Consider the following 23,492-nt stretch of genomic DNA (forward strand, 5'->3'; position numbering starts at 1 on the left):
AGTTGGTTCAGGACAAACAAGGGACTCATGGACAACTATCACTAAAAAAAAAAAAAAAACATCTGTGGATCATTCAGGTACTGTAACAACAAAGTATAAAGATTCAAAAGTGTGTAAACTTTTGGTAACACTTTATTTTACTGTTTCTTAACTAGTTGCTTATTACCATGCATATTACTAGAATATTAGCACTAATTAAGCACATATTAATGCCTTATTCTACATGACCTTATTCTACATCCCTAATCCTACCCAATACCTAAACTTAACAACTAGCTTACTAACTATTAATAAGCAGCAAATTAGGAAATTTTTGAGGGAAAAGTCGTAGTTAATAGTTAATAAATGTTCCCTATTCTAAAGTGTTACCAAACTTTTAAACAAGGTCATTTTTATAAATTAAACTATTATTTTCTCTTGTGGACTATATGTAAACATCTTTTATGTGAAATACCTTATTCAGGTTAGTACTAATTACAAAAAAAAAAAACATGCATTTTATATAATCCATTTTATTTTGGTAAAATAATTAACATTTTGCAAATTCTACAAGGTGTATGTAAACTTTTGACCTCAACTGTATGTATGTATATACACACTCACACATAGTGAACACTGTGAATTAATTGAACCTCATTATTCTATCCGCTATACATCGTCTGATAGCACTTATTAAAACCAGTCCAACATTTTCTTAATGGTAGCATTAATATAACTGTCCAACATTATGATGATTAATTAGAGTAATAATGGTGTCCCTTATGACTGCTTTAAACGATTCACATGATAAAAGGGTCAAGCAGAAGGGTTGGTAAGGACTAGTTAATATCTTCTGTGATACTTAAAAGTACAGTAGAGAATCCTTTCTGAGCAGGAATGCTCGTTGGTGGCCATCAGTACTTTCTAGTATGCTTTCTTGCAGAACCTCGCCATCATTTATTTTCACCCTTAGATGTGTGTATTGATCTTGAGAGCCACTGCAGTATGTACACACACACCCACACACAAATACCTTTAATAGCACTCTGAATTACTCTGTGTCTTTCCAATGTGGCTGTAATCTTTTAAAATAATTTGAGTAGGTGTACATCACTGGCTTAACCTAGCTATGACAATGTCTTTAGTTCAATGTCAAAACAGAATAACTAAGACATTAGTGAGTTGTGTTCAACCTCGATCGAATCAAATGAAGTGTTCCTATGACAGTGAACAGAGGTTCACACCCATCTGTCAATCATCAGGCCATGAAAAGGATGGTTTGAATACTCTCAAGGCCCTTAAAGACCATCTCCAGATCAACAAGACATATGTAATGGACCAAGATAAATCATTTTCCCCTGACTTGCTCTCAGTCACAAGCTAGCCTGGCATTGAACTTGGTTTAACAGAATGCCTATAATTTGTGACCCTGGACCACAAAACCAGTCTTAAGAAGCACTGGTATAGTTGTAGCAATAGCCAAAAATGCATTGTATGGGTCAAAATTATAGATTTTTCTTTTATTCCAAAAATCATTAGCATATTAAGTAAAGATCATGTTCCATGAAGATATTTTGTAAATGTTCTACCCTAAATATATAAAAACTGGATTTTTGATTAGTAATATGCATTGCTAAGAACTTCATTTGGACAACTTTTAAGGCGATTTTCTAAATATTTAGATTTTTTTTGCACCCTCAGATTCCAGGTTTACAAATAGTTGTATCTCAGACAAACATTGTCCTATTTTAACAAACAATATATCAATGGAAAGCTTATTTACTCAGCTTTCAGGTGACGTAAGAATCTCAATATCGACAAATTTACACTTACGACTGGTTTTGTGGTCCAGGGTCACATTTGTTTCACCCTCATAGAACACTGCTTCCTAGTGCTAATGAAGCCATAAATCACACTCGTAACAAACAAAATAAGCCTGGGCAATGAAACATAAGAGGTTCATGACATTGGCATTAATGGAGAGAGCATTAAACGTGTTTGGTGTGACTGAATTCGAGGGACTGATGATAATCCACCCATCCATAGAGAACAAGAATTAAAAGGCAATTGTGGTGACAACAAAGAGACTGAACTCCAGAGAAAGTAAATATTTCAAAGATACTGAAGGAAATGAGGTCAACATTAAAAGCAAAACTGCAGCTGAGAAGCCATTTTCTGTCTGAATGTAGAAACCAAATACAGAAACAAAATAATACATCTGAAATGGAGTTGTGTGTTCGAGAAAGTAGCTCTAGATTCAAACCTTGGTTTTCTCCTGCTGCAGTTCAATTTGGATTTCAGTGAGTTTGGCCCTCAGCTCCTCATTGGCTGCCTGCAGTGCTGCCATGGCGTCAGGTCGCTCCCCTTTGCCCCGCCAACTGGGGGGTTTCTTGGACATGTTGGGCGGTACTCCACAGGCCACGCCCCCCTTCAGGGATGACCTGTGTTTGTGAACGGTCAAGATCGGTTTCCGTTTGTTCCTCAGCTACATCTTTCCACCCACCTGCGGTTCACAAGGAAACAAGGATTAAAGAAGCTCACTGAGATGTAGAACAATTATAGCTTGACTGTTTCACTAAAAGAAAAACAGCTTGAAATGCAAGAAAAAGTCCATTAATGAATGCAATTTTCTTTTCTGCTGATAAATTTCCAATTAAACAGGAATCATGGATGGGACATACTGTTTTCCTAGAATAAAGCACTTAATTTTCCATTCTGTCATTTTTTAACCTCAGAAATTGATTAAAAGCCACAAAATATTTGATTACATTAAGTCTTCAGGTTTAAATTCAGCACAATTTTATAATAAATTTCTTCAATATTAAAGAAAATTGACAAACTTAGTAAACCAACAGTTATGAATTCTAACTAAAAGATTCTCCTTTGATCTAACTGTATACCTTCCTATAGTTTAAAGTCAAAGTCGAATAAGACTCATTTACATTTAAGATGCACGATCCAGGAACAATTACTCCATGCATTTTAGTCCAAATATACTCCATGCCTTTTAGTCCAAATAGTAATAAAAAAGAAAACCTTTTATCAAAACGTCATAGGTTGTTCTGCCCTTGGAATGAACGTTCAGCTAATCTAATGGCTTCATTCTGGTGTTCTGCGCTCTTTTTTTTTTTCAATCCCGTCACTTTTAGACAGTTAAAAGCATAAGAAAATGGAAGCAAAATGGGTTGAAAAGAGTTTCATGTTGACTTTAAAACAGAGAAAATGGTATTAGTGCCATTTATTGATTAAGTCACAGGCTCACAGCTTAGAAAACACAGATGCATGAGCTGAATATCAAATGAGAGTCTGTTCTATGCCAGATAAAACAGAATACATGATTTTTTCTTAAATATATAAATATAAATACATATTTCTGAATAAATATTGCATAAATACATTTCTGTAGCCATTACTTTCTAAACTCAGTGTTATAGTTATTTCCAACAATAATTACAGAATTTTCCCTTTATCTTAAAGTCCTGAGGTGCAGACGTGCAGTAAGATGTGGAAACACTTTTGTGATGCTCAAACACGTCTTAATATATTGCTAACTTCAATGCCTTGCATGTCAAGTCAAATTAAAGTGTACTTTGTGCTTTTAACAGGCAGTACCTTTTTTTATATTATGAATTAATGTAAGGTTTATTTTAACTAGAACAGAAGTTTTCAAGCAATAAATGTTAATCTCTGGCCAGAACTGATTAGTTAATTCCTTAATTTAAACAAACATTGGTCAATTAATGATAAAAGTCCATCATAATAGCGATTTTTATTTTTTATACAAACAACAGATAATGTACTAATTGGAATTTTAATGTGGTTAACTCTTTATTAACAAAGATGAGAGTATGAGTACCTGGCGTCAGACTCCTTTTGTAATAAAGTATTATTTTCTGAGACTACCTGACTCCAATTTAATCAATAAATGACCTCAATTCACATCTCAATTGAAAGAAATGAAATTAAGTGGAGAGCAAATGGAGCCAATGTCTCCTGCTCAATCTCACATCTTTTCTATATTATCAGAAGAGATCTCAATGTCTCAAATCTACTCAAATTTGTAAGGATAAAACATGCTGAAATTAAAATTCATTCAAATATTTCTAAACCAACTACACCAAATGATCTGAGCTCCTGTCTACGCTTACTATACAGTCACCAGCTGTGGCAGTCTTGCCTCTTTTTTTCTGCGAAAAAAAAACCATCTAGACAAAGTTGATGTAGTCTACTGAGGCACGACATGGCAACCTTTGAGCAATAAAAATATCTTTATATTAAAATGATACACTTTGCTGCTTTTTTGTCTCGATTTTGGAAAGAAAAACTAGTTTTTCCTCTTCTTACCAGTATTAAATCGCCACAGAAACATCTTTCCAGCTCTAAGTTTGGCTGATCACTTCAGCAGACTACGGATCAGAGGAATCTAGCAACATGCCAACTAACTTGTAGATGACAGATAATCAAAAAAGGACAAAATAGGGTGGAAAACATTTCTAACCTCTCTAGACTGAAGGAAAATAATCTACTGCAAGTTTAAACAACATTTGCAATTACAAAAGAGCAATTACATATACACTATGTGAGCATTTAATGAATTCATTTGCTTTTAAAGCAATCAGTTTATCACATTTCTTTTGAGCATGTAATTAGAGATGCACTTTGCAAGAGTCTATATCAAATCCACTACATTCCTAGGATGCTCTTGGTTTCCTTTAGGAGCTTCAGTGTCCTTCTTGCACTTTTAAACTTTGCGGCTGCATTTTAGACCTATTATAGCAGAACAGCGGATAGAATGTGTTTAAATAAGCATTAAACTAGTTATACAAAACATAATGACCAGTTAGATTACTCCCTTGTCATCCAAGATGTTCATGTCTTTCTTTCTTAAGTTGTAAAGAAATTATGTTTTTGGAGGAAAACATTTCAGGATTTCTCTCCATATAGTGAACTTCTATGGTGCCCCCGAGTTTGAACTTCCAAAATACCGTTTAAATGCAGCTTCAGAGGGCTCTAAAAGAGAAGAAGAGTCTTATCTAGCGAAACGATTGGTTATTTTAACATTTTTTTTTGACAATTTATATACTTTTTAACCTCAAATGCTCATCTAGCTCTAACTCCCATCTCATTTTCTTCTCTAACTTCAAAATCGCTGTTTTACCTATTTTTTTTTTTGTAAAGGGTGTTCGATCTTGTTTGCACGTTCACTTCTGCAGCAGTGTATGATGATTTTGAAGTTGGAGGAGAAAATGAGATGTGAGTTTTTCGACCCTACACTCTTAAAAATAAAGGTGCTTCACGATGCCATAGAAAACTTTCTCTAAATAGTTCCATAAAGTACCTTTAACATTTGAAGAACCTTTCTGTTGCACAAAAGGTTCTTTGTGGCGTAAGAAGGTTCTTCAGATTATAAAAAGGTAAGAAAGAGATGGTTCTTTAAAGAACCTTTGACTGAATGGTTCTTTGTGGAACCAAAAATGTTTCTTCTATGGCATCGCTTGAAGAACCTTTTAAAGCACCTTTATTTTTAAGAGTGCAACTGTCTTGAACCAGAATACACAGATAATGCAGAGCTAGACAAGAGGAGGCTTTCAGGTTAAAAAGTATATAAATTGTAAATTTTTTTTAGAAAATAACAGATCATTTCACTAGATAAGACCCTTCTTCCTCGGCTGGGATCGTTTAAAGCCCTTTAAAGCTGCATTTAAACTGCATTTTAGACGTTCAAACTCGGGGGCACCATATAAGTCCACTATATGGAGAGAAATCTTAAAATGTTTTCCTCAAAAAACAATTTCTTTACGACTGAAGAAAGAAAGACATGAACATTTTGAATGACAAGGGGGTGAGTAAATGATCTGTATATTTTTGTTCTAGAAATTGAACTTCTCCTTTGAATCATCCAATATTCAGTATTTTAATAAATATATTTATTCAGATTTTACAAAAATATTTTCTGATTAAAAATTGTGTAAGATGTGCAAAGTAAGTACAATGTACAATAGTACTTGTTAAAGTATTATAGACACTGACAGCAAGCCTGTACTGAAGTAGGCATCTCTAACTTCATCCTTTAACATAATCTCACTTTAAAAGAGATGAAAGACACCCTTCAGCTTTGCCCAGTTGAACTGAACACATTATGTGGATCATTGGGTAAGATAATGGCGCTTTACACACATATAGCAGCTATACCGACAGCTCTGAAGTGCAGCTCAATTACTGTCCACCTCAACCGAATTCCTTACTGAACTCTCAACGGCTATAAATATTGTAATAAATATTACAAGCTGTTTCCTGCATACAGCTCAGCTGTTGTCTAATGATAATCAACACAGAGTCTAACCCTTGTAAAAAACAAAATAGGTTTATAGATCCTATATACACCTAATGACAGATCTTTAATTTTTTTTTTTTTTTTTTTTGAGTGAACTGTTTCTTTAATGTTCTGGATGTGAGATTACTTGAAGCGTCTAATCTGACTGAATTACAGTGACTCAGCAGACTTCATTCAATATGCTCTAAAATGAATGTTAAATATGTCTAGCTGCTCTTAAATCTTAAAAGGGGAAAATTAAAAACAAGTTTGTTACTTGAAATAAAATAATTTTTGATTTTAGTTTAAAAAAATGTGAATTTATTAAAAACCGTATAGATATTCAAAAATAAAATCTAATTTACATATTTATTAAAAAATATATATATATATGTGATACTAAATAACACTGAAATTTTGCATTTATACAAGGTCCTGACCTAGTGCAAAAGTATATGCTTTTTTACATGCATATTAATTATTATTAATTAGTCTATTTAAAAAATATATCTATAAAAAAACTATCATTTGCATCCTCTCCAATTATGTAAACAACATATTATAGAGGCTAAAATAACATATGCATTTCTCATGTCTCAAGTGCATCAGCATCATGCAACCTGTTTGTACACAAACTCATTTTGAAAGTGACATCTAGTCAATATTTATGCTTTCTTTTAACTATTTGCATCATAACCAATGTCTGTGTGCATTCATATTTTGTTGCTCATGTCAAAACTTCCTTTAAAATGCTCCTAAAATTAAAAGTCTACAAATTCATTCCTTTAGGCTGTTGATTGCATGCTCAAAAAACATCCCATTTCGTCATCCTTCGCTTGCATCATGAATACAACCAGTGCAACCTGTGCTGTGTCTCTCTGCCAGGCTTTTGAAGAAAATAAACGTCAAGCAGAACGAGCCTCTTTGCATTGCAGATGGCCCTCCGAGAACATTTCAACAAATGTCCCAGTGGGCAGACACCAGCCTGTGGATGTTATTCCAACCTGCGCAAGCATCATTTGATCAACATCTCCCCTTTTGCACCGGCTCCTATTGACAGTTCTGACAAACACCCCAGCAGGCCGATAACAGGATCGTTATATGGTAATAGCACGCTTGATGCCACCCCGCTAGAAGTGAATTCAATGCATTGAGATCTAGACTCACCTTAAGTGCATGATTTGAGTTGTGATGTTGTTTTAGTCTGCAGGGTTTATCCAGGGAGCTCCATCATTCCGTGTGATTCGCAGCACATGCTCTGAAACGACAAGGGATGCATGTTGTCATGCCCTGAATTCCATGCAGAAGATGCTTGAATCCCTTTAGAACCGAGCCACTTGCAGTCAGCTGGATCCTCAGCAATAAAGACGCCGGATCACCAGGAGGGAATCACATGAAAAAAGCAGGAACGGGAGGGAGCTATTGCATGTTAGAGGAGAGATTTTGAACCAGGAGAGATTTGATGCCTCGCACTTACCATAAACACTCCCTCACCATCCTTGATGGAGAGCAAGAGATGCTGCCGGCAGGAAGGAGGAGGGGAGGGTGGCATGCACACACATATGCGCAGACGTGTGCACATGCATACACTCTAGGATCTGGCAGTTCTGCGGGATGCGTAAAGCCTGGCTTCTATCCTGGGTTGCCTTGTGAGAGAGACAGAGGAAAAGACAGCTATTGTAGCCGCCCGCTGGTCGATGCACTGCAACTGCAACTGCATCTCAGTCCTACAGCATCACGTCATCATCCTCAGCCTATGCATTAAATAACAAACCAAACACATACTGTATGTAGGTTGTCTTACTCAACTCGTTGCATAGCTCTTGCTCATTTGGAACTGGTTCAGGACTCACACAGCATGCTGTTCCTTCCATATGGTTGCTGCTAGAAACTGCATCATTGAGCAAGGCTTAAATAATACTGCAGAACAACAGTATCATCCTTGTGTAGTGCCGTGATTTATCCTCCAGCCCTACAGATGGCAATGGAAAACTAAGTCGTGAGAACAAAACATGAAATGATTGATGTTAAAGGTGCAGTGCTTAATTTCTGTGCCACTAGTGGCACTAAACATTTGCAAAAACACTGTTTAGAACAGGGGTGCTCAACCCTGTTCCTGGAGATCTACTATCCTGCAAAGTTCAGCTCAAACACTGATCAAACTCACCTGAACCAGCTAATTAATCTCTTAGGTAGCACTTGATAATTACAGACAGCTGTGTTGGAGCGGGGCTGGAACTAAAAGTCTGCAGGTCGGTAGACCTCCAGGAACAGGGTTGGGCAGCCCAGGTTTAGAAAGACATTTTCCAAACATGTCTCCCACCTGTAGTTATGACAAAGTAGTAGCTCCCACAGATTCAGGTCACTGGTTGAGCAAGCAGTGCAATAAATAATCCAAGGAGGTCTATAATACCTGGAAAGAGATATATGTTAGCATAATGCACTTTACAGTCTACTTCATGCTTTTAAAAGCTCTTAAAGGGATAACCCACCTAAAATTGAAAAACTTTTGAGTAAATTATGACAAAATATTAATTTTAGTGTGAACTATTCCTTTAAAAATAAGATTAAATTGTCATTAACTGAAAAAAAAAAAAAAAAAAAAAAAAAAAAGTAAAACATACAGTTGAGGTCAAAAGTTAACATACACCTTGTAGAATCTGCAAAATGTTAATTATTTTACCAAAATAGGAGGGATCATACAATGTGCACGTTATTTATTAATTAGTACTGACCTATTTCACACAAATGAATTTATAAAAATGACCCTGTTTAAAAGTTTACATACACTTGATTCTTAATACTGTGTTGTTACCTGAATAATCCAGAGGTGTGTTTTTGTTTTGGATTAGTGATAGTTGTTCATGAGTCCCTTCTATGTCATGAATAGTTAAAACTGCCTGCTGTTCTTCAGAAAAATCATTCAGGTCCCAAATATTCTTTGCTTTTTCAGCATTTTTGTGCATTTGAATCCTTTCCAACAATGACTGTATGATTTTGAAATCCATCTTTTTACACTGAGAACAACTCATAGGGGACTCATGCAACTATTACAGAAAGTTCAAACACTCACTGATGCTTCAGAAAGAAAAAAGGTAAATAAAAAGCTGGGGGTGAAAACTTTTGAACAGAATGAAGATGTGTACATTCTTCTTATTTTGCCTAAATATCATTTTTTCCCCCATTTAGTTCTGTCCCTTCAGAAGCTACAGAAAATACTTGATGTTTCCCAGAAGATAAAATAAGTTACATTTACCCTGATCTTCAAATTCAAAAAGTATTCACCCCTACCCCCTCTTTTCTTCTGAAGCATCAGTGAGTGTTTGAACCTTTGGTAATAGTTGCATATGAGTCCCTTAGTTGTCCTCAGTGTAAAAAATATGGTTCTAAAAAACATGTGGTCATTGTTGAAAAGGGTTCAAATACACAAAAATAATTTGTGGAACCTGAAGTAAGAACAGCAAGTAGTTTAACTGTTGAAGACCAACAAGGAACTCATAAACAACTATAACTTAAAAAAAAAAAAACTGGATCATTCAGGTAAAACAGTATTAAGAATCAAGTGTATGCAAAATTTTGAACAGGGCCATTTTTATACATGCAACTATTATTTTCTCTTGTGAACTATATGTAAACATACTTTATGTAAAACATCTTATTCAAGTCAGTACTAAAAAAAAAACAAACAAAAAAAAAAAACATGCAGTTTGTATGATCCCCCCTATTTTGGTAAATAATTGACATTTTCCAGTTCTGCAATATGTAAACTTTTGACCTCAACCATATCGCCACACACACACACACACACACACACACACACACACACACACACACACATAATGCATCAGTTAACAGATTACGTTAAGCAGTCCTATATATATATATATATATATATATATATATATATATATATATATATATATATATATATATATATACACACACACACACACACACACACACACACACACACACACACACACACACACACACACACACCACACATTATGTATCAGTTAACAGATTACTTTTAGCAGTCGTAAACAAAATGCTAAAACAAACACAAAAAATGTTTAAATAGGTTAGTAAGTAAAGCAAATGTAAAATAAAAAATAACGTAAAAAAACAGCCTAATAAAACGTAAAAACTGCAATAAATCTCTTGAGAACCTTTGAGGTACTACGGTTGGGCCAACGACCTTAAGGAGGATTTATACAACCTGGCAACAAATTTGAGGAGGATTCGCACAATCTGGCATCCCCTGTGCCAGTGTGCCAGTATTGTTGTCATTCTGTTGCCCTATATTTCCATCCATAGGACAGCCGCATGTTGCGTCACCACCAGCTGTGTGGATTCATGGAATAAAGATCCCGATCCACTTTTGTCACATGAATCCACATGCTGTTTACTGAACTAGACGTGCAGAATATATATACCAGATCCGTTCTTATCGACAAACAAGTGCGAGGAGCGACCCATGCCTCTGGATAACACTGCGTTTCTGTATCACATCGACTCTTGTGTAAGGATTTAAACGGACGCGAATCATCGTCTGCGGACTGTTTGTTCGGTAAAGGGAGCTAAAATGTCGATTGAAAAACAAAGCGTATCCGAGGAAAACCTCCAGGGTATGTAGCGATAACAAAACAGCTCAGGTTAATGTTCTTTTATGCATGTTTTTCCTCAAAGTCCTATTTATTAGCCTACTACCATGTATATATGCATGTGTGGGGATTATTTTTACAGTTAAATGTAAACAGTCACGTCAGATATTAGATTATAATCGACCTTCAGGCCATAACGTTACATAAAATTCCAGTATCTCATAAAATTAACTAACTGTCCAGGGATTACAGTGTAAAATAAGGCAAGGAGAAGCAGGTGTGTGTTAAACAACACAATAATGACGCTTGTGAGCTGCAATAATAAAAATGGAAGCGACGCGACACCCGATTCGCAAATGAATCATTTTTAGAGCCGGATCTTTTAAATGATTCGTTGAGGAATCGAACTAGGAAGCTGGACCGTTCTCGATTCAGCAACTCGCGGCTCACTAAAATAATGTCTATTACTCCCACTTTTTTATTATTATTATTTTTTTTTTGTAAAGACCTTAATATATATTATGACTCATTGTTTTCAATAACTGGAAACAGGAAATGTATAAAAACGTTCAATATTAAAAAAAAATGTTATTTGTAAAATGTAAATGTTTTACCTTAATGACGAATAAATGAATTAATAAATAAAAACTCGTGGCTCAATCGGAGAACCGATTCAGAACCGTCTCCTTTGAATCGCAGTGAGCCGAATTAAAATTCGAATCTGATAACAGTCAACTAAAATATAGGGTTTTTCGATTCGAACAGGATTTGATTCACAAACTAGCAGATATGTTATGAATAAACAATTAAAATGTTAACGACTTGTGGTGGTTTAATCAACACGAAATAACACTTATTAATACAACGTAAACAAACATTAAAAAGAAATAAATTGGGAAGCAAGGCACCACAGGATGACGCAAAGAATCACTAAACCATTTAACCGGTTCTTTGAAATGATTCGTTTGAAAGAACCGATTCACAGACAGGAGACCGCATCACAACTTCAGAGAGGTGGGGTTTACATAGCCTGATTTTATTGGACGTCGAGTGAAAAAAAAAATTGATATCATGAGCTATTTATAGCCAGAGCTGTGTTTGTTTTCCCTCTGACTACTGGGTTGAGACTCAAGTGCTGGCATGTTTTCTGTGTTTATCTGGATATTCTGGTCGATGTGTCATGATCACTGATTCATGCCCAGCCTAGTTTTCAGTGTCATGTCGATAAAATATTCATAACAGGTTATGACACGTAATGCTTGCAATAATTCTTAAGAATATTCATTCTTAAGAAAGCTAAAGGCATGAAAAACAATGGGTGAGCAGTGCACAACATTAAGTGTTTTGCATACTTAAATATATAAATGAAACAAATAATGCAGCTGACATTGCAATGTCAGAATTATGACATTGGGATTTGAAAAAAAAAAATCATATTTTGAACATTTATTTAATACAAAACAACTAGACTACAGTAATTGTAGTCAAATCTACATGCAACACTAAAGACCTAGATGTTATTTGGCTTTTGCTGCAGGTTCCTGGGTGGAGCTGCATTTTAATAATGGCGGCAGTACTCCTAAAGGAGGTTCAGAGGAGCAGTCTGCCAGCACCGCCCCAAGTGGAGACCTGGAGAAGATGCTGCTGGATGCTCAGCACGAGTCGGGCAGGAGCAGCTCAAGAGGAAGCCTGCCATGTGACAGGTCAGTATAAGCAGACTTTAATTTAGTGCACTGAGATGCACACAAGATGTTAATTTGACAGGATGTTATATAAATCATATATGCATTTTCTCACCAGTCCTCCAAGATCCCAGACTCCTTCGCACCTGCGCAGGGGCTCTGAGGTCCAAAGCTCTGGAGAAAAGAACAGCTCGCAGGTAGATATTAGAAGCATGTATAAAATAGTCATGAGTTGATTAAATTGTATTAGTGCAGATGTGCTATTGCCTTCATGTAGACTTTCATGTAACTAGATACATTCTTTATCAAGTACGATTCAAGGTTCACATTAAAATAGTGGTTTCCAAATCTGAAAAAAATTATGTTAATGATTATTAAAAAGTTACATTTATAATTAATAAAGTAAATAGGAAATATGCATTCTTATGGCTCTAAAATATTTAATTTGCCACAAATTTAAAATCCACTTTTATTATTAATTTATTTCACTGTCTTTAACTACTCAGTACTGGCATTTAAATGATTAATTGTTCCCATGATAAAGAAAAATGTAAAATATACAGGGATTTTTTTTCTAGAACTGAATAACAACATGAATTATTAAATTAAAATAAATTAAATTTAATAAATTTTTTTTTTTTAAATGGCCCTGAATATTTAATCAGCTGCAGAATTTGTATCCACATTTATTAATTCATTTTTAATTTTCTAAAATTTTTAACTACTTAGTACTGACATTTAAATTATTTATTGTTTCCATGGTCAAGAAAAACAAAGTCTAAAGTTTTTTTTCCCCCTAGAACTGAATAAAGAATTAATAATAATAAAAAAAAATCCCTAAATATTTAATCAGCTACAAATTAAAATCTACTTTTATCATTAATTTATTTAAAATTTTTTTAGTAGTCTTTAACTACTCAGGACTGACATTTAAATGATTCATTGTTCCTATGATAATGAAAAACTTAAAATATTTTTTTCTAGAACTGAATAATAACATGAATTATTAAATTAAAATTCCAATTTTTTTTTTAAATGGCTCTGAATATTTAATCAGCTGCATATTTTGCATCCACGTTTATTATGAATTCATTTTGACATTTAAATGATTTATTGTTTCCATGGTAAATAAAAACAAAATCTACAGGGCTGTTTTCCCTAGAACTGAATAATCACATAAAAGAATAAATAATAAAATAAATAAATAAATAACCCTAAATATTTAATCAGCTACAAGTTTGAATCCATGTATATTTATTATTAAATTAATATTTTTTTATTTATTTAAATGTCTTTAACTATTCAGTACTGACATTTAATTATTGTCATTGATTCATTGATTTATTGTTTCCATGGTCAAGAAAAACAAAATCTATAGGGATTTTTTTTCCTAGAACTGAAATAATCACATAAATGAATAATAATAATAAAAAATAAATAAAAAATAAATAAATAAATTAAAATAAGTTTCCCTAATTATTTAATTAGCTAAAATTTTGAGTCCATGTATAATATTAAATTATTTTTAATTTATTTCAATGTCTTTTAAATGATTTATTGTTTCCATGGTAAAGAAAAACATAAAATCTACAGGGAATTTTTTACTAGAACTGAATAATCACATAAATGAATAATAAAAAAAAATATTAAATAAGTTGCCCTAATTATCTAATTAGCTAAAATTTTGAGTCCATGTATAATATTAAATTATTTTTAATTTATTTCAATGTCTTTTAAATGATTTATTGTTTCCATGGTAAAGAAAAACATAAAATCTACAGGGAATTTTTTACTAGAACTGAATAATCACATAAATGAATAATAAAAAAAAATATTAAATAAGTTGCCCTAATTATCTAATTAGCTACAAATTTGAGTCCATGTATATTATTAAATTATTTTTAATTTATTTAAATGTCTTTAACTACTCAGTACTGACATTTAAATGATTCAGTGTTCCCATGGTCAAGAAAAAAATAAAATCTACAGGGAATTTTTTACTAGAACTGAATAATCACATAAATAATAATAATAACAATCATTTCCCTGAATATTTAATGAACTACAAATTTGAATCCATGTTTATTATTAATTCAGTTTTAATTTATTTAAATGACTTTAACTACTTCCCATGGTCAAATAAAATGTAAAACCTACAGGGATTTTTTTTCTAGAACTAAATTAATAAAATATTTTTATGGCTCTAAAATATTTATTTATTATTATTACTATTTAGTGTTCCCATGGTTAAGAAAAAATCTCCAGAGATTTTTGTTCTGGAACTGAATAATTACATAAAATTCCAAAATATTTAAATCTGCTACAAATTTAAGATCCACAATTATTATTCATTTTTGCATTATTATTTAGAGTTTTTAACATTTAAATGATCCATTTGATACAGTGCATGTACTGTGTACATTCATGTTTATACATTGTCCTTATCTTAAAAAAAATACTGCATGTAATTATATAATAATTCCTATAATTACCGGTACACTGCTGACCCACCCTTAAACCTACCATAACCACAAAACCTGTCCTCACATAGCCACCTTAATAGCAGCAAAAGTGTTTTGCAATACATGAACACAATAAGTGCATTGTACTCAACAATTAATGCTTTAAGTACATTGTAGTTAAAGACACCCAAAAAAAAGGTGGGACCTAAATTGATGTTAAATTGTTTTTAAAAATCTAATAAAGTCAAACAGTATATATTTATAGGTCAAAAGGTGTGGGAACCATGAAGATCACTGTAATTAATCTAACTTTACAAGATGGCTGTTAAAATAAACAACTACAAACATGAAAATCATCTGTCAGCCATTCTTACATTTTGTTGTGGTCTGTTTTAAGTCAGAGGAAGACTATTTGGAAAGGAGAAGAGAGGTGGAGATCCTGATGAAGAAAAATGCAGATTGGATCTGGGACTGGTCGAGTCGACCGGAAAACCTGCCGCCCAAGTACCTAAGCCTTTAGAAAACATACTTTTTAATAGTGTTAAAAACTTGGCATGAAAAGCTTAACATAGTAATGAGTAAGTAAATAATGTGTTTGTAGGGAGTTTCTGCTGAGGCACCCGAAGCGTTCCAGCACCCTCAGCATGAGGAACACCAGTGTGATGAAGAAGGGAGGAATCTTCTCAGCAGAATTCCTCAAAGTTTTCCTGCCCTCTCTTGTACTTTCGCACATCCTCGCTGTGGGGCTCGGGTGAGTAGATCAAACAAACCCATAAACTTTAGTTTTAAACATCTGTGCTACAACAAAAACTACTAAAAATCATTTAAAGCGGAATAAAATAAACATAAATATTATGTGTGACCCTGGACCACAAAACTAGTATTAAGTAGATTGGGTATATTTGAAGCAATATCCATCAATACATTGTATGGGTCAAAATGATCAATTTTTGCCAAAAAAACATTAGGGTATTAAGTAAAGATCATATTCTGTAAAGATATTTTGTACATTTCCTTCCATAAATATCAAAACTTCATTTTTCATTAGTAATATGCATTGCTAAGAACTTTATTTGGACAACTTTAAAGGCGATTTTCCTAATATTTTGATTCTTTTTTGCACCCTCAGATTCCATATTTTTTAAGTAGTTGTATCTCAGCCAAATATTGTCCTATCCTAACAAACCATATATCAATTAAAAGCTTAGTTATTCTTATTTATTGCTTTCAGATGATGTATACATCTCAAAAAAAAAAAAAAAAAAAAAAAAAAAAAAATTACCCTTATGACTGGTCCATGGTCACATAAAAAATAAGAAAAATTACAATACAAATTTTTTGTTTTCAAATTGTTTTTATATATTTTTTTTTTTTACTAATTATAAAGTTTTAGTAATTTTGTTGTTTTTGCCATTTTATTTTAACTTTATCATCCTGTAACTTGTGCACTAATTACTTTTCTAAGCTGCTAAAACAAAACTAAAATTTATTTATCAATTGAAATAAAGCTGAATAAAATAAAAATATAAATATTATAAGAAAACATTTTTGCAGTGTTCAATATTTTGAATTATGTTTTTATATTTTCAGTTTTTTTATTATTATTGAGAACTAGGTTTAGTAATAGTTGTTTTTGCCCCCTTTTTACTTTATTATCCTTCACCTTACTATTTACTTTTCTATGCTTCAGAGCTGAATAAAATATAAATATATAAGAAAATTAGCAATATTCAGTCTTTTGAATTGTTTTTATATTTTCTGTTTTCTTTAATTAGTGTTAAAGATTTTGAATATAGTTTCTAAGTTTGTTTTTAATTGTTAGTTTTGGTTATTTTAGTACTTTTTATATTTTATTTCAGTTCATGTCATTTTTTTATTTTAAATAATAAAAATATTTATGGCTTTATTTAATAATAACTCTGATTGTCTTGACGGCTAACTGAAACAAGTACAAAAATGAGTAAAAAAAGTATATATATACACACACATTTAAAGAATCCAAGCCATATCCAGGGAACATAATATTTCAAGGACTTTTGGATGGTTTCTATTGACTTGGGATAATAATCAACCACCCAAAACATCATAGGCACACCCTAGCAACCACACAGCGATGCCATAACAGCCATTCACAACTTCATATTCCCAACAACTTCAAAAATACAAGATTCAGCATTGTAATTATCAATGTGCACATTAAAATCCTGGATATGGATCTTTTTATAGTAACAAATACAGTTATTTTTGAGTCAGCAGTGGATGCGGTCTGCGTGCTGGAATGCATGCTAGCGCACCACAGGGGTTAGCATGACTTAGCAGTTTTCTGCTGATGGCTCACAGCTCTGCTGACGCAAAAACAAGCCCACTGATTTACGACTGCTTTCAAAGCAGCCAGAACGGAAGAGCTGAAAAAACCAATCTGGATGAGAAAATTGAAAGAGCTGGAAGTGCATCAAATGCACGATCCGAAAATGACCACCAATGCTACATCTCATAATGAATAATTTTGTCTTTTTAGGGTGTACATCGGAAGGCGCATTACTTCTTCTGGCACCTTTTGAAGGAGCAGGAAAAGCCAAGAAACAAGACAAATCTCATATACGCACATCCACCATATCAGCTGCTTTGTCGTCAATCAGTGCTCGTGTAGACGCAGATAGGACGAGGTCACGTGACACATTTCCTCTGCCTCGCTTCCCCCTTGTGTATTCCACTGGCCTTTCCCATAGTTCGTTCCTCCCCATAATGCCAGTCCATTCCAGGGCCGTCAGCACAGGGAAGGTCATGCTAGACTAATGGGCACAAGCCTGATACAATTAGATGTAATGCATCCTCATAATTTTGTATTTACTCGTACCAAGACTACTAAGAATATAATGAGAGGATCATAGAGAAAAGGGGAAATTAAAGCACTGGATCTCAAGAGACTGTGAATTGGAAAGAGATTTAACGATCTACTCCATCAAAACAGGGATTGTATCTTTATCTAATGGTATATTTCAACATTTGATAATGGCTTTATCTTGTAGAAACACCGCTTATCGGTTTCTGTATTTATGATGTTTCAGACACCAAAAACAGGCCTTTGCTTTGGGAATCAAGCCGTTCACAGTATTACACAACTGCAATGGTCTTTAGTACTAGCCAAAAAGTTGAGTACCATATCAACACTTTTCTGAATGTCAATTGAAATCACAATTAATTGCACAATATACATCAAGCCTAATTTGAGAAGTGATTAAGTTTGCCTTAGTGCTCACCTGAACTGAGGTCGCAGATGTTCTTCGTTTATCTGAAGGGTCCGGGTTCCAGCCAGGAGATTGCCTTAAATAAAACTGTTAATGAATCAGGCAGGAGTATAAGGGAAGTTGTGTAAATTTGTGCATGTTTTGTAGTAGTTACAAATCGTATTCGGTGTACGTGTCAATTTCATAGTGGTTTTGTATCAACAGAGGGAATGAACAGAAATAAATGTCTGCCAGCTGTAACACTAACACTGGATTCTGTCTTCATTTTGCAGGATGCTTAAATTTACACGTTTGGGTTTAATACGATTTTTTTGTTTTGTTTTAAAGTAAATGAATAGTTTTAATCAGCAAGGATGGATTAAATTGTGACCCTGGTCCACAAAACCAGTCGTAAGTAGCATGGGCGTATTTGTAGCAATAGCCAACAATACATTGTATGGGTCAAAATTATTCTTTTTTTTTTATTAAGATTTTAAATAAAAAACATGTTCCATTAAGATTTTTGTAAATATCAAAACTTAATTTTTTAGAACTTTATTTGGCGATTTTCTCAATATTTTGATTTTTTGCACCCTCAGATTCCAGATTTTTAAATAGTTGTATCTCGGCCAAATATTGTCCCATCTTAACAAACCATACATCAGTAGAAAGCTTGTTTATTCACGCAATGTATAAATCTCAAGTTCGAAAAATTGACCCTTATGACTGTTTTTGTGGTCCAGGGTCACAATTAATCAAAAAAATGACAAAGATGTTAGAAAAAAATACACTATTTCAAATTTGAATGCTCTATTCATTAAAAAAAAATCCTGAAAAAAAAGTATCCGCTTACATAAAAATATTACACAGCATAACCATTTTCTTAAACAGCAAATCTGCATATTAGAATGATTTCTGAAAGGAAAGAAGGAAAGGAAAGGATGTGATGTGAGGCTAATTATGGTGAACCATACTTGGAATTTGTGCTCTGCATTTAACCCATCCAAGTACACACACACACACACACACACACACACACACACACACACACAGTGAACACAAACCCGTAGTGGGCAGCCACTACGTGGAGCAGTTGGGGGTTCGGTGCCTTGCTCAAGGGTCTCCCCTCAGTCATGGTATTGAGGGTGGAGAGAGCGCTGGTTATTCACTCCCCCCACCGACAATCCCTGCCGGACCTGAGACTCGAACCTGCAACCGTTGGGTTACAAGTCCGACTCTCTAACCATCAGGCCATGGCTGCCCCCAGGCATCATGTGAAGGATCATGCGACACTGAAGACTGGAGTAATGATGCTGAAAATTCAGCTTTAGAATGCGGGAATAAATTATATTTTAAAAACCAGTTCTTTTAAATTGTAATAATATTTAACAATATTACTGTTTTTACTGTATATTTAATCAAATAGAAGCAGCTATGGTGAGCAGAAAAGACTTCTCTTACCAACCCCAAACATTTGCACCCTGATGCAGTTAACTATACTTGCACACAATCGTGACTTCTCGTCACTTAACCAAACTAAAGTTTTATCATTACAGTCACATACTTTTAAGATGCTCTCGTGTTCCGGTCTCCATCGAAATCCATGTTAAAATGGGGTAAAAGATGACGTTTTAGTGCCATAGTAAAAAATAAAGTTACAAAATCTAAGATTATGAGATTAAAAGTCGTAACATTTGGAGAATCAAGTCGAAATTTCGAGAATAAAGTTGAAATATTACGAAAAAAGTCAAAATTATGAGAATCAAATAAAAACATTAGGAGAATAAAGTCAAAATTACAAGAATAAAGTTGAAATGAGAATAAAGTTAAAATACTGTGAGAATAGTCAAAATGTTAAGAATAAAGTTGAACTATTACATGAAAGTCAAAATACTACGAGAATACTATAAGTCAAAATGTTTCGAGAATAAAGTCACAATACTATGAGAATAAAGTTGAAAGAATACTGGAATAGTTGAAATACTACGATAAAATCGAAATACTATGAGAATAAAGCAAAAATATTATAAGAATAAAAGTCGAAATTTCAAGAATAAAGATGCGATTATGAGAATAAAATCAAAATATGAGAATAAAGTTAAAATATGAGAATAAAATCGAAATAATATGAGAATATAGTTGAAATACTACAAGAATAAAGTTGAAATATGAGAATAAAATTGGAATACTATGGGAATAAAGTCAAAATATTATGAGAATAAAATCGAATGGGAATAGTCTAAATGTTTCAAGAATAAAGTTGAAATACTATGAGAATAAACAAAATATTACAAGAATAAAGTCGAAATACTTTGAGAAAAAAAAAAACTGAATTAATTCGAGAATAAAGTTTGAAATGTTAAGAATTTAAGTTGTAAAATAAGTAGGGGTGGAACGGTTCACAGAAGTCACGGTTCGGTTCGTACCTCGGTTCAGACGTCACGGTTCGGTATGATTTCGGTACAGTGGAGGGAAAAGCAAAACAAAAATGCAGAAGGCAATTAGATGTATTTCCACTCACATACCCAGCAACAACCGCTGAACAACGGCAACACACAGTCCTCGTCTTTTCCACCACTCTCTCGCCTGTACTACTGTAACTGACTGGAAAAGCGAAGTTTTCCCAAACTTGCGATCTAAGGGGCCGTTCACATGTCGCGCCTAAAAACGCGTGAAAAACGCTAGGCGCGCCGCTTTCTTCCTGATCAACAAAGCGCTCGAGCGCTTGCGCTCCGGAAGCGTCTGCCGTTTCTAAGCAACCATCAGCTGCGCTCTAGCTCCAAGCCTATGCGTCTCCATGCATTGTTTCTTCTATTAGCGTCAAAATAATGGGGGCTTGACAAATCATAAAGTTCAGGAAATCCCTGGACCACAATGATGGACCGTCGAGCTGACAAAAAATTGCAGAGTGCCAGAGAATGTAGACGGGCTCTGATAGACCGCATACATAGGCGGAGCTCGGCTGCTTCAGAGCTAAAGCGGGGCTAAATATTAGCTGTCCCTAAAGAACCCGCGTATCTAACAGTAGTTCCGCATTACATTAATTATTTTGCAGGCAAGTTTTTTTTTTTTTTTTTTCATACCGTGTATTCTCCGTTTAAATTCATGCACCGAACCGTGACCCCCGTACCGATTCGGTTCGAAACGAATACATGTACCGTTCCACCCCTAAAAATAAGGTTATAATATTTTGAGTATAGCCTATATTATGCATGCAAATAGTCTGGATTTAAAGCAACAGAAGTTGAAATATTTAGACTTTATTCTTAAAATATTTTAAAATATTAAAAAACTTTAACCTCATAATCTTACTTTTTTATGTGGCACTAAAACACTTTCGTAATTAAACAAACTTTTTAAATATAAATAAATATAAAAATGTGCATTGACCTGACTAGAAGCACCAAAGACCAGAAATGTAAAGCATCTTTCCGTTATGAAGTGGTCACTTCCGCATTCAGAAAAAAGATGGAGATAAACCGTATTCACTGCACAAACATGCTACATTTGAGAAGAAAAAAAAAACAAAAAAACAATTGCTACAGGCTACCTAAAACCATGTGAATAAGTGTTGGCCAGTGTGTCGATTCAGATAAACACAATTAAAATTTTATTTAACTTTGGTCAAAAATAATCAAACAAGTGTACACTTTCACAATGTTAGCATCATCATCATTTAACAAGGAACAAGGTCTGCCAGTACGTATCCGACCTGTCAGTTCCCAGATTTAAAGAGCGTCACAATCAGCTAAAACAACAACTTTGTACTTTGTCAACCGTTAAGTTACGTTTGTCATTTTGACATCAGTTTTGCAGCCGCGTGTCAAAATTCAGCAGCACACAAACTGTGTTGTCAACTGCATCCTGATGCCAAACAAATCCTTATTTTTCGTTCTCAACATCAGTATGTGATCCGTTAACTTTGATTGACCGGAGGAAAGCCAGTTTTGTCTCAAGAGGCACTGAACACGTCGGTTTCGTTTTAAGGTGTTCCCAATATATCTCGTATATTAGTGTCCAAATACTAAGCTGTACAAACCGTAGCAGCACATGAACGGACAAACGGAGTGCTAAGATAAAAAAAAAAAAAAGATAATGCATGTAGAAGGTAGCCGGGCGTCATATGGGCGAGTTCATCTAGTATTATTATAGGACATACAGACTTAAGGCGGTAGAATTCCTTTACAAAGTAAAAACAGATAAAGAGAAATGCAATATCAATAATGACGGCAATACTGATGCTTATCATGGCCAATGTCCTCAAACAGTGCAACTGCAAATTCAAGTAGTACAATATGGAGATTTGCTACCCAACCAAAGCATTACGAGGGAATTACGTTTGGTTTTTAAATCATTTTTTAGGTCAAATTCCCCAATAATGCTGCCGATACAGGTTCAGCAGGATGATTTCACATTTTAACCACTGGCGCTCCAGATCTACATATGCAGATTACATGCAAATATAGAACTTAAAAAAAAAAAAAATATTCATACATACCTGCTCATAATGTAAAAACGCTTTCTCTTTGTAGTTATGTTACTTTTATTAAGTGGTTTGACACCAGATGGTGTAATATATAGATACAGTCAGTGAGTAGATATTATTATGCATGAGAAAACAAGAAAAAAAAAAAAAGTAGTTGTAGTATAAAATAAAAACAGAACGAAAATAAAACCGAAAGAAACGGAGAAAGAAACAAAACTGTCCACTGACCAAAATGGAGACCTGTTTTAAGTGCTTAAAAGGTACATCAAGGCCTGAGAGGAAGGCCAGGGGAAGGAATGTTAACAGGCATTTAACAAACGCTCATGAAGGCCTGAATTTCCAACAGCGAGTACATACGATTGACAGCGAGACGTTACTCATCCTGGTGCGTTTTGGTCGTCAAATCATAAAAACGTAAGGCTCAGCCGAAAGACGAATACATGTATGACTTTTGCAAAGTGGGTTTAGCCTCTTAACGCTGATTGGTGTGAGTTCCGTCAGCCTTTTTTGTGAATTATTGATTACGTCTGTCTCTCAGCTTCCTGGTTTACGTGTGGAAAAAAAGACAAGTGCTTCGTTTCTTTGTCGGGACGACGCCAGGACCGTATTTCTCTTACAGATTTAACGACTAGGCTTATCATTGCAAAGTACGAGATTTCTTGAGCATCCTCTGGGGGAAAAAAGAGGGTGCAGGGGCTATTTCTTTTTTCTTGATTTTTGTTTCTTCTTTGTTTTTAAA

The 23,492-nt window shown here is 34.0% G+C and overlaps 3 protein-coding genes across 3 annotated transcripts in view; 1 reads left to right on the forward strand and 2 right to left on the reverse strand.

The window, feature by feature from the left end:
- jakmip3 (Janus kinase and microtubule interacting protein 3) overlaps positions 1-8,178 on the reverse strand; it is a 55,024-nt gene extending 46,846 nt beyond the window's left edge. Inside the window, exons 1-3 of the mRNA XM_073827932.1 lie at positions 7,770-8,178; positions 7,460-7,550; positions 2,243-2,482 (exon numbers count right to left, since the gene is read on the reverse strand). Of these exons, the coding sequence (XP_073684033.1) occupies positions 2,243-2,377 (135 nt within the window). The 5' untranslated portion in view covers positions 2,378-2,482; positions 7,460-7,550; positions 7,770-8,178. The remainder of the gene's footprint in view (positions 1-2,242; positions 2,483-7,459; positions 7,551-7,769) is intronic.
- A 2,389-nt stretch (positions 8,179-10,567) lies between these two features.
- On the forward strand, positions 10,568-18,534 carry bnip3 (BCL2 interacting protein 3). Its single transcript, XM_073828272.1, has 6 exons — positions 10,568-10,920; positions 12,434-12,599; positions 12,697-12,775; positions 15,438-15,544; positions 15,642-15,791; positions 17,559-18,534. The coding sequence occupies exons 1-6, from the start codon at positions 10,878-10,880 to the stop codon at positions 17,599-17,601; spliced, it is 588 nt and encodes a 195-aa protein (XP_073684373.1). The 5' UTR covers positions 10,568-10,877; the 3' UTR covers positions 17,602-18,534.
- A 3,316-nt stretch (positions 18,535-21,850) lies between these two features.
- The window catches only part of ppp2r2d (protein phosphatase 2, regulatory subunit B, delta), a 9,039-nt gene continuing 7,397 nt past the window's right edge, over positions 21,851-23,492 (reverse strand). Inside the window, exon 5 of the mRNA XM_073828003.1 lies at positions 21,851-23,492. This exon is cut by the window's right edge and continues 302 nt beyond it. The gene's annotated coding sequence lies outside the window, so the exon portion shown is untranslated.

This window comes from Garra rufa, chromosome 22 (assembly GCF_049309525.1).
Source record: "Garra rufa chromosome 22, GarRuf1.0, whole genome shotgun sequence".
Lineage (NCBI taxonomy): Eukaryota > Metazoa > Chordata > Actinopteri > Cypriniformes > Cyprinidae > Garra > Garra rufa.

Excerpts from the sequence above, each read along its gene's own strand:
- bnip3 (XM_073828272.1), top strand. The coding sequence starts at position 10,878 with ATGTCGATTGAAAAACAAAGCGTATCCGAGGAAAACCTCCAGG. Across the intron at positions 12,600-12,696 it reads GGAAGCCTGCCATGTGACAG|TCCTCCAAGATCCCAGACTC; the intron begins GTCAGTATAAGC and ends TTTTCTCACCAG. Across the intron at positions 15,792-17,558 it reads ATCCTCGCTGTGGGGCTCGG|GGTGTACATCGGAAGGCGCA; the intron begins GTGAGTAGATCA and ends TTGTCTTTTTAG.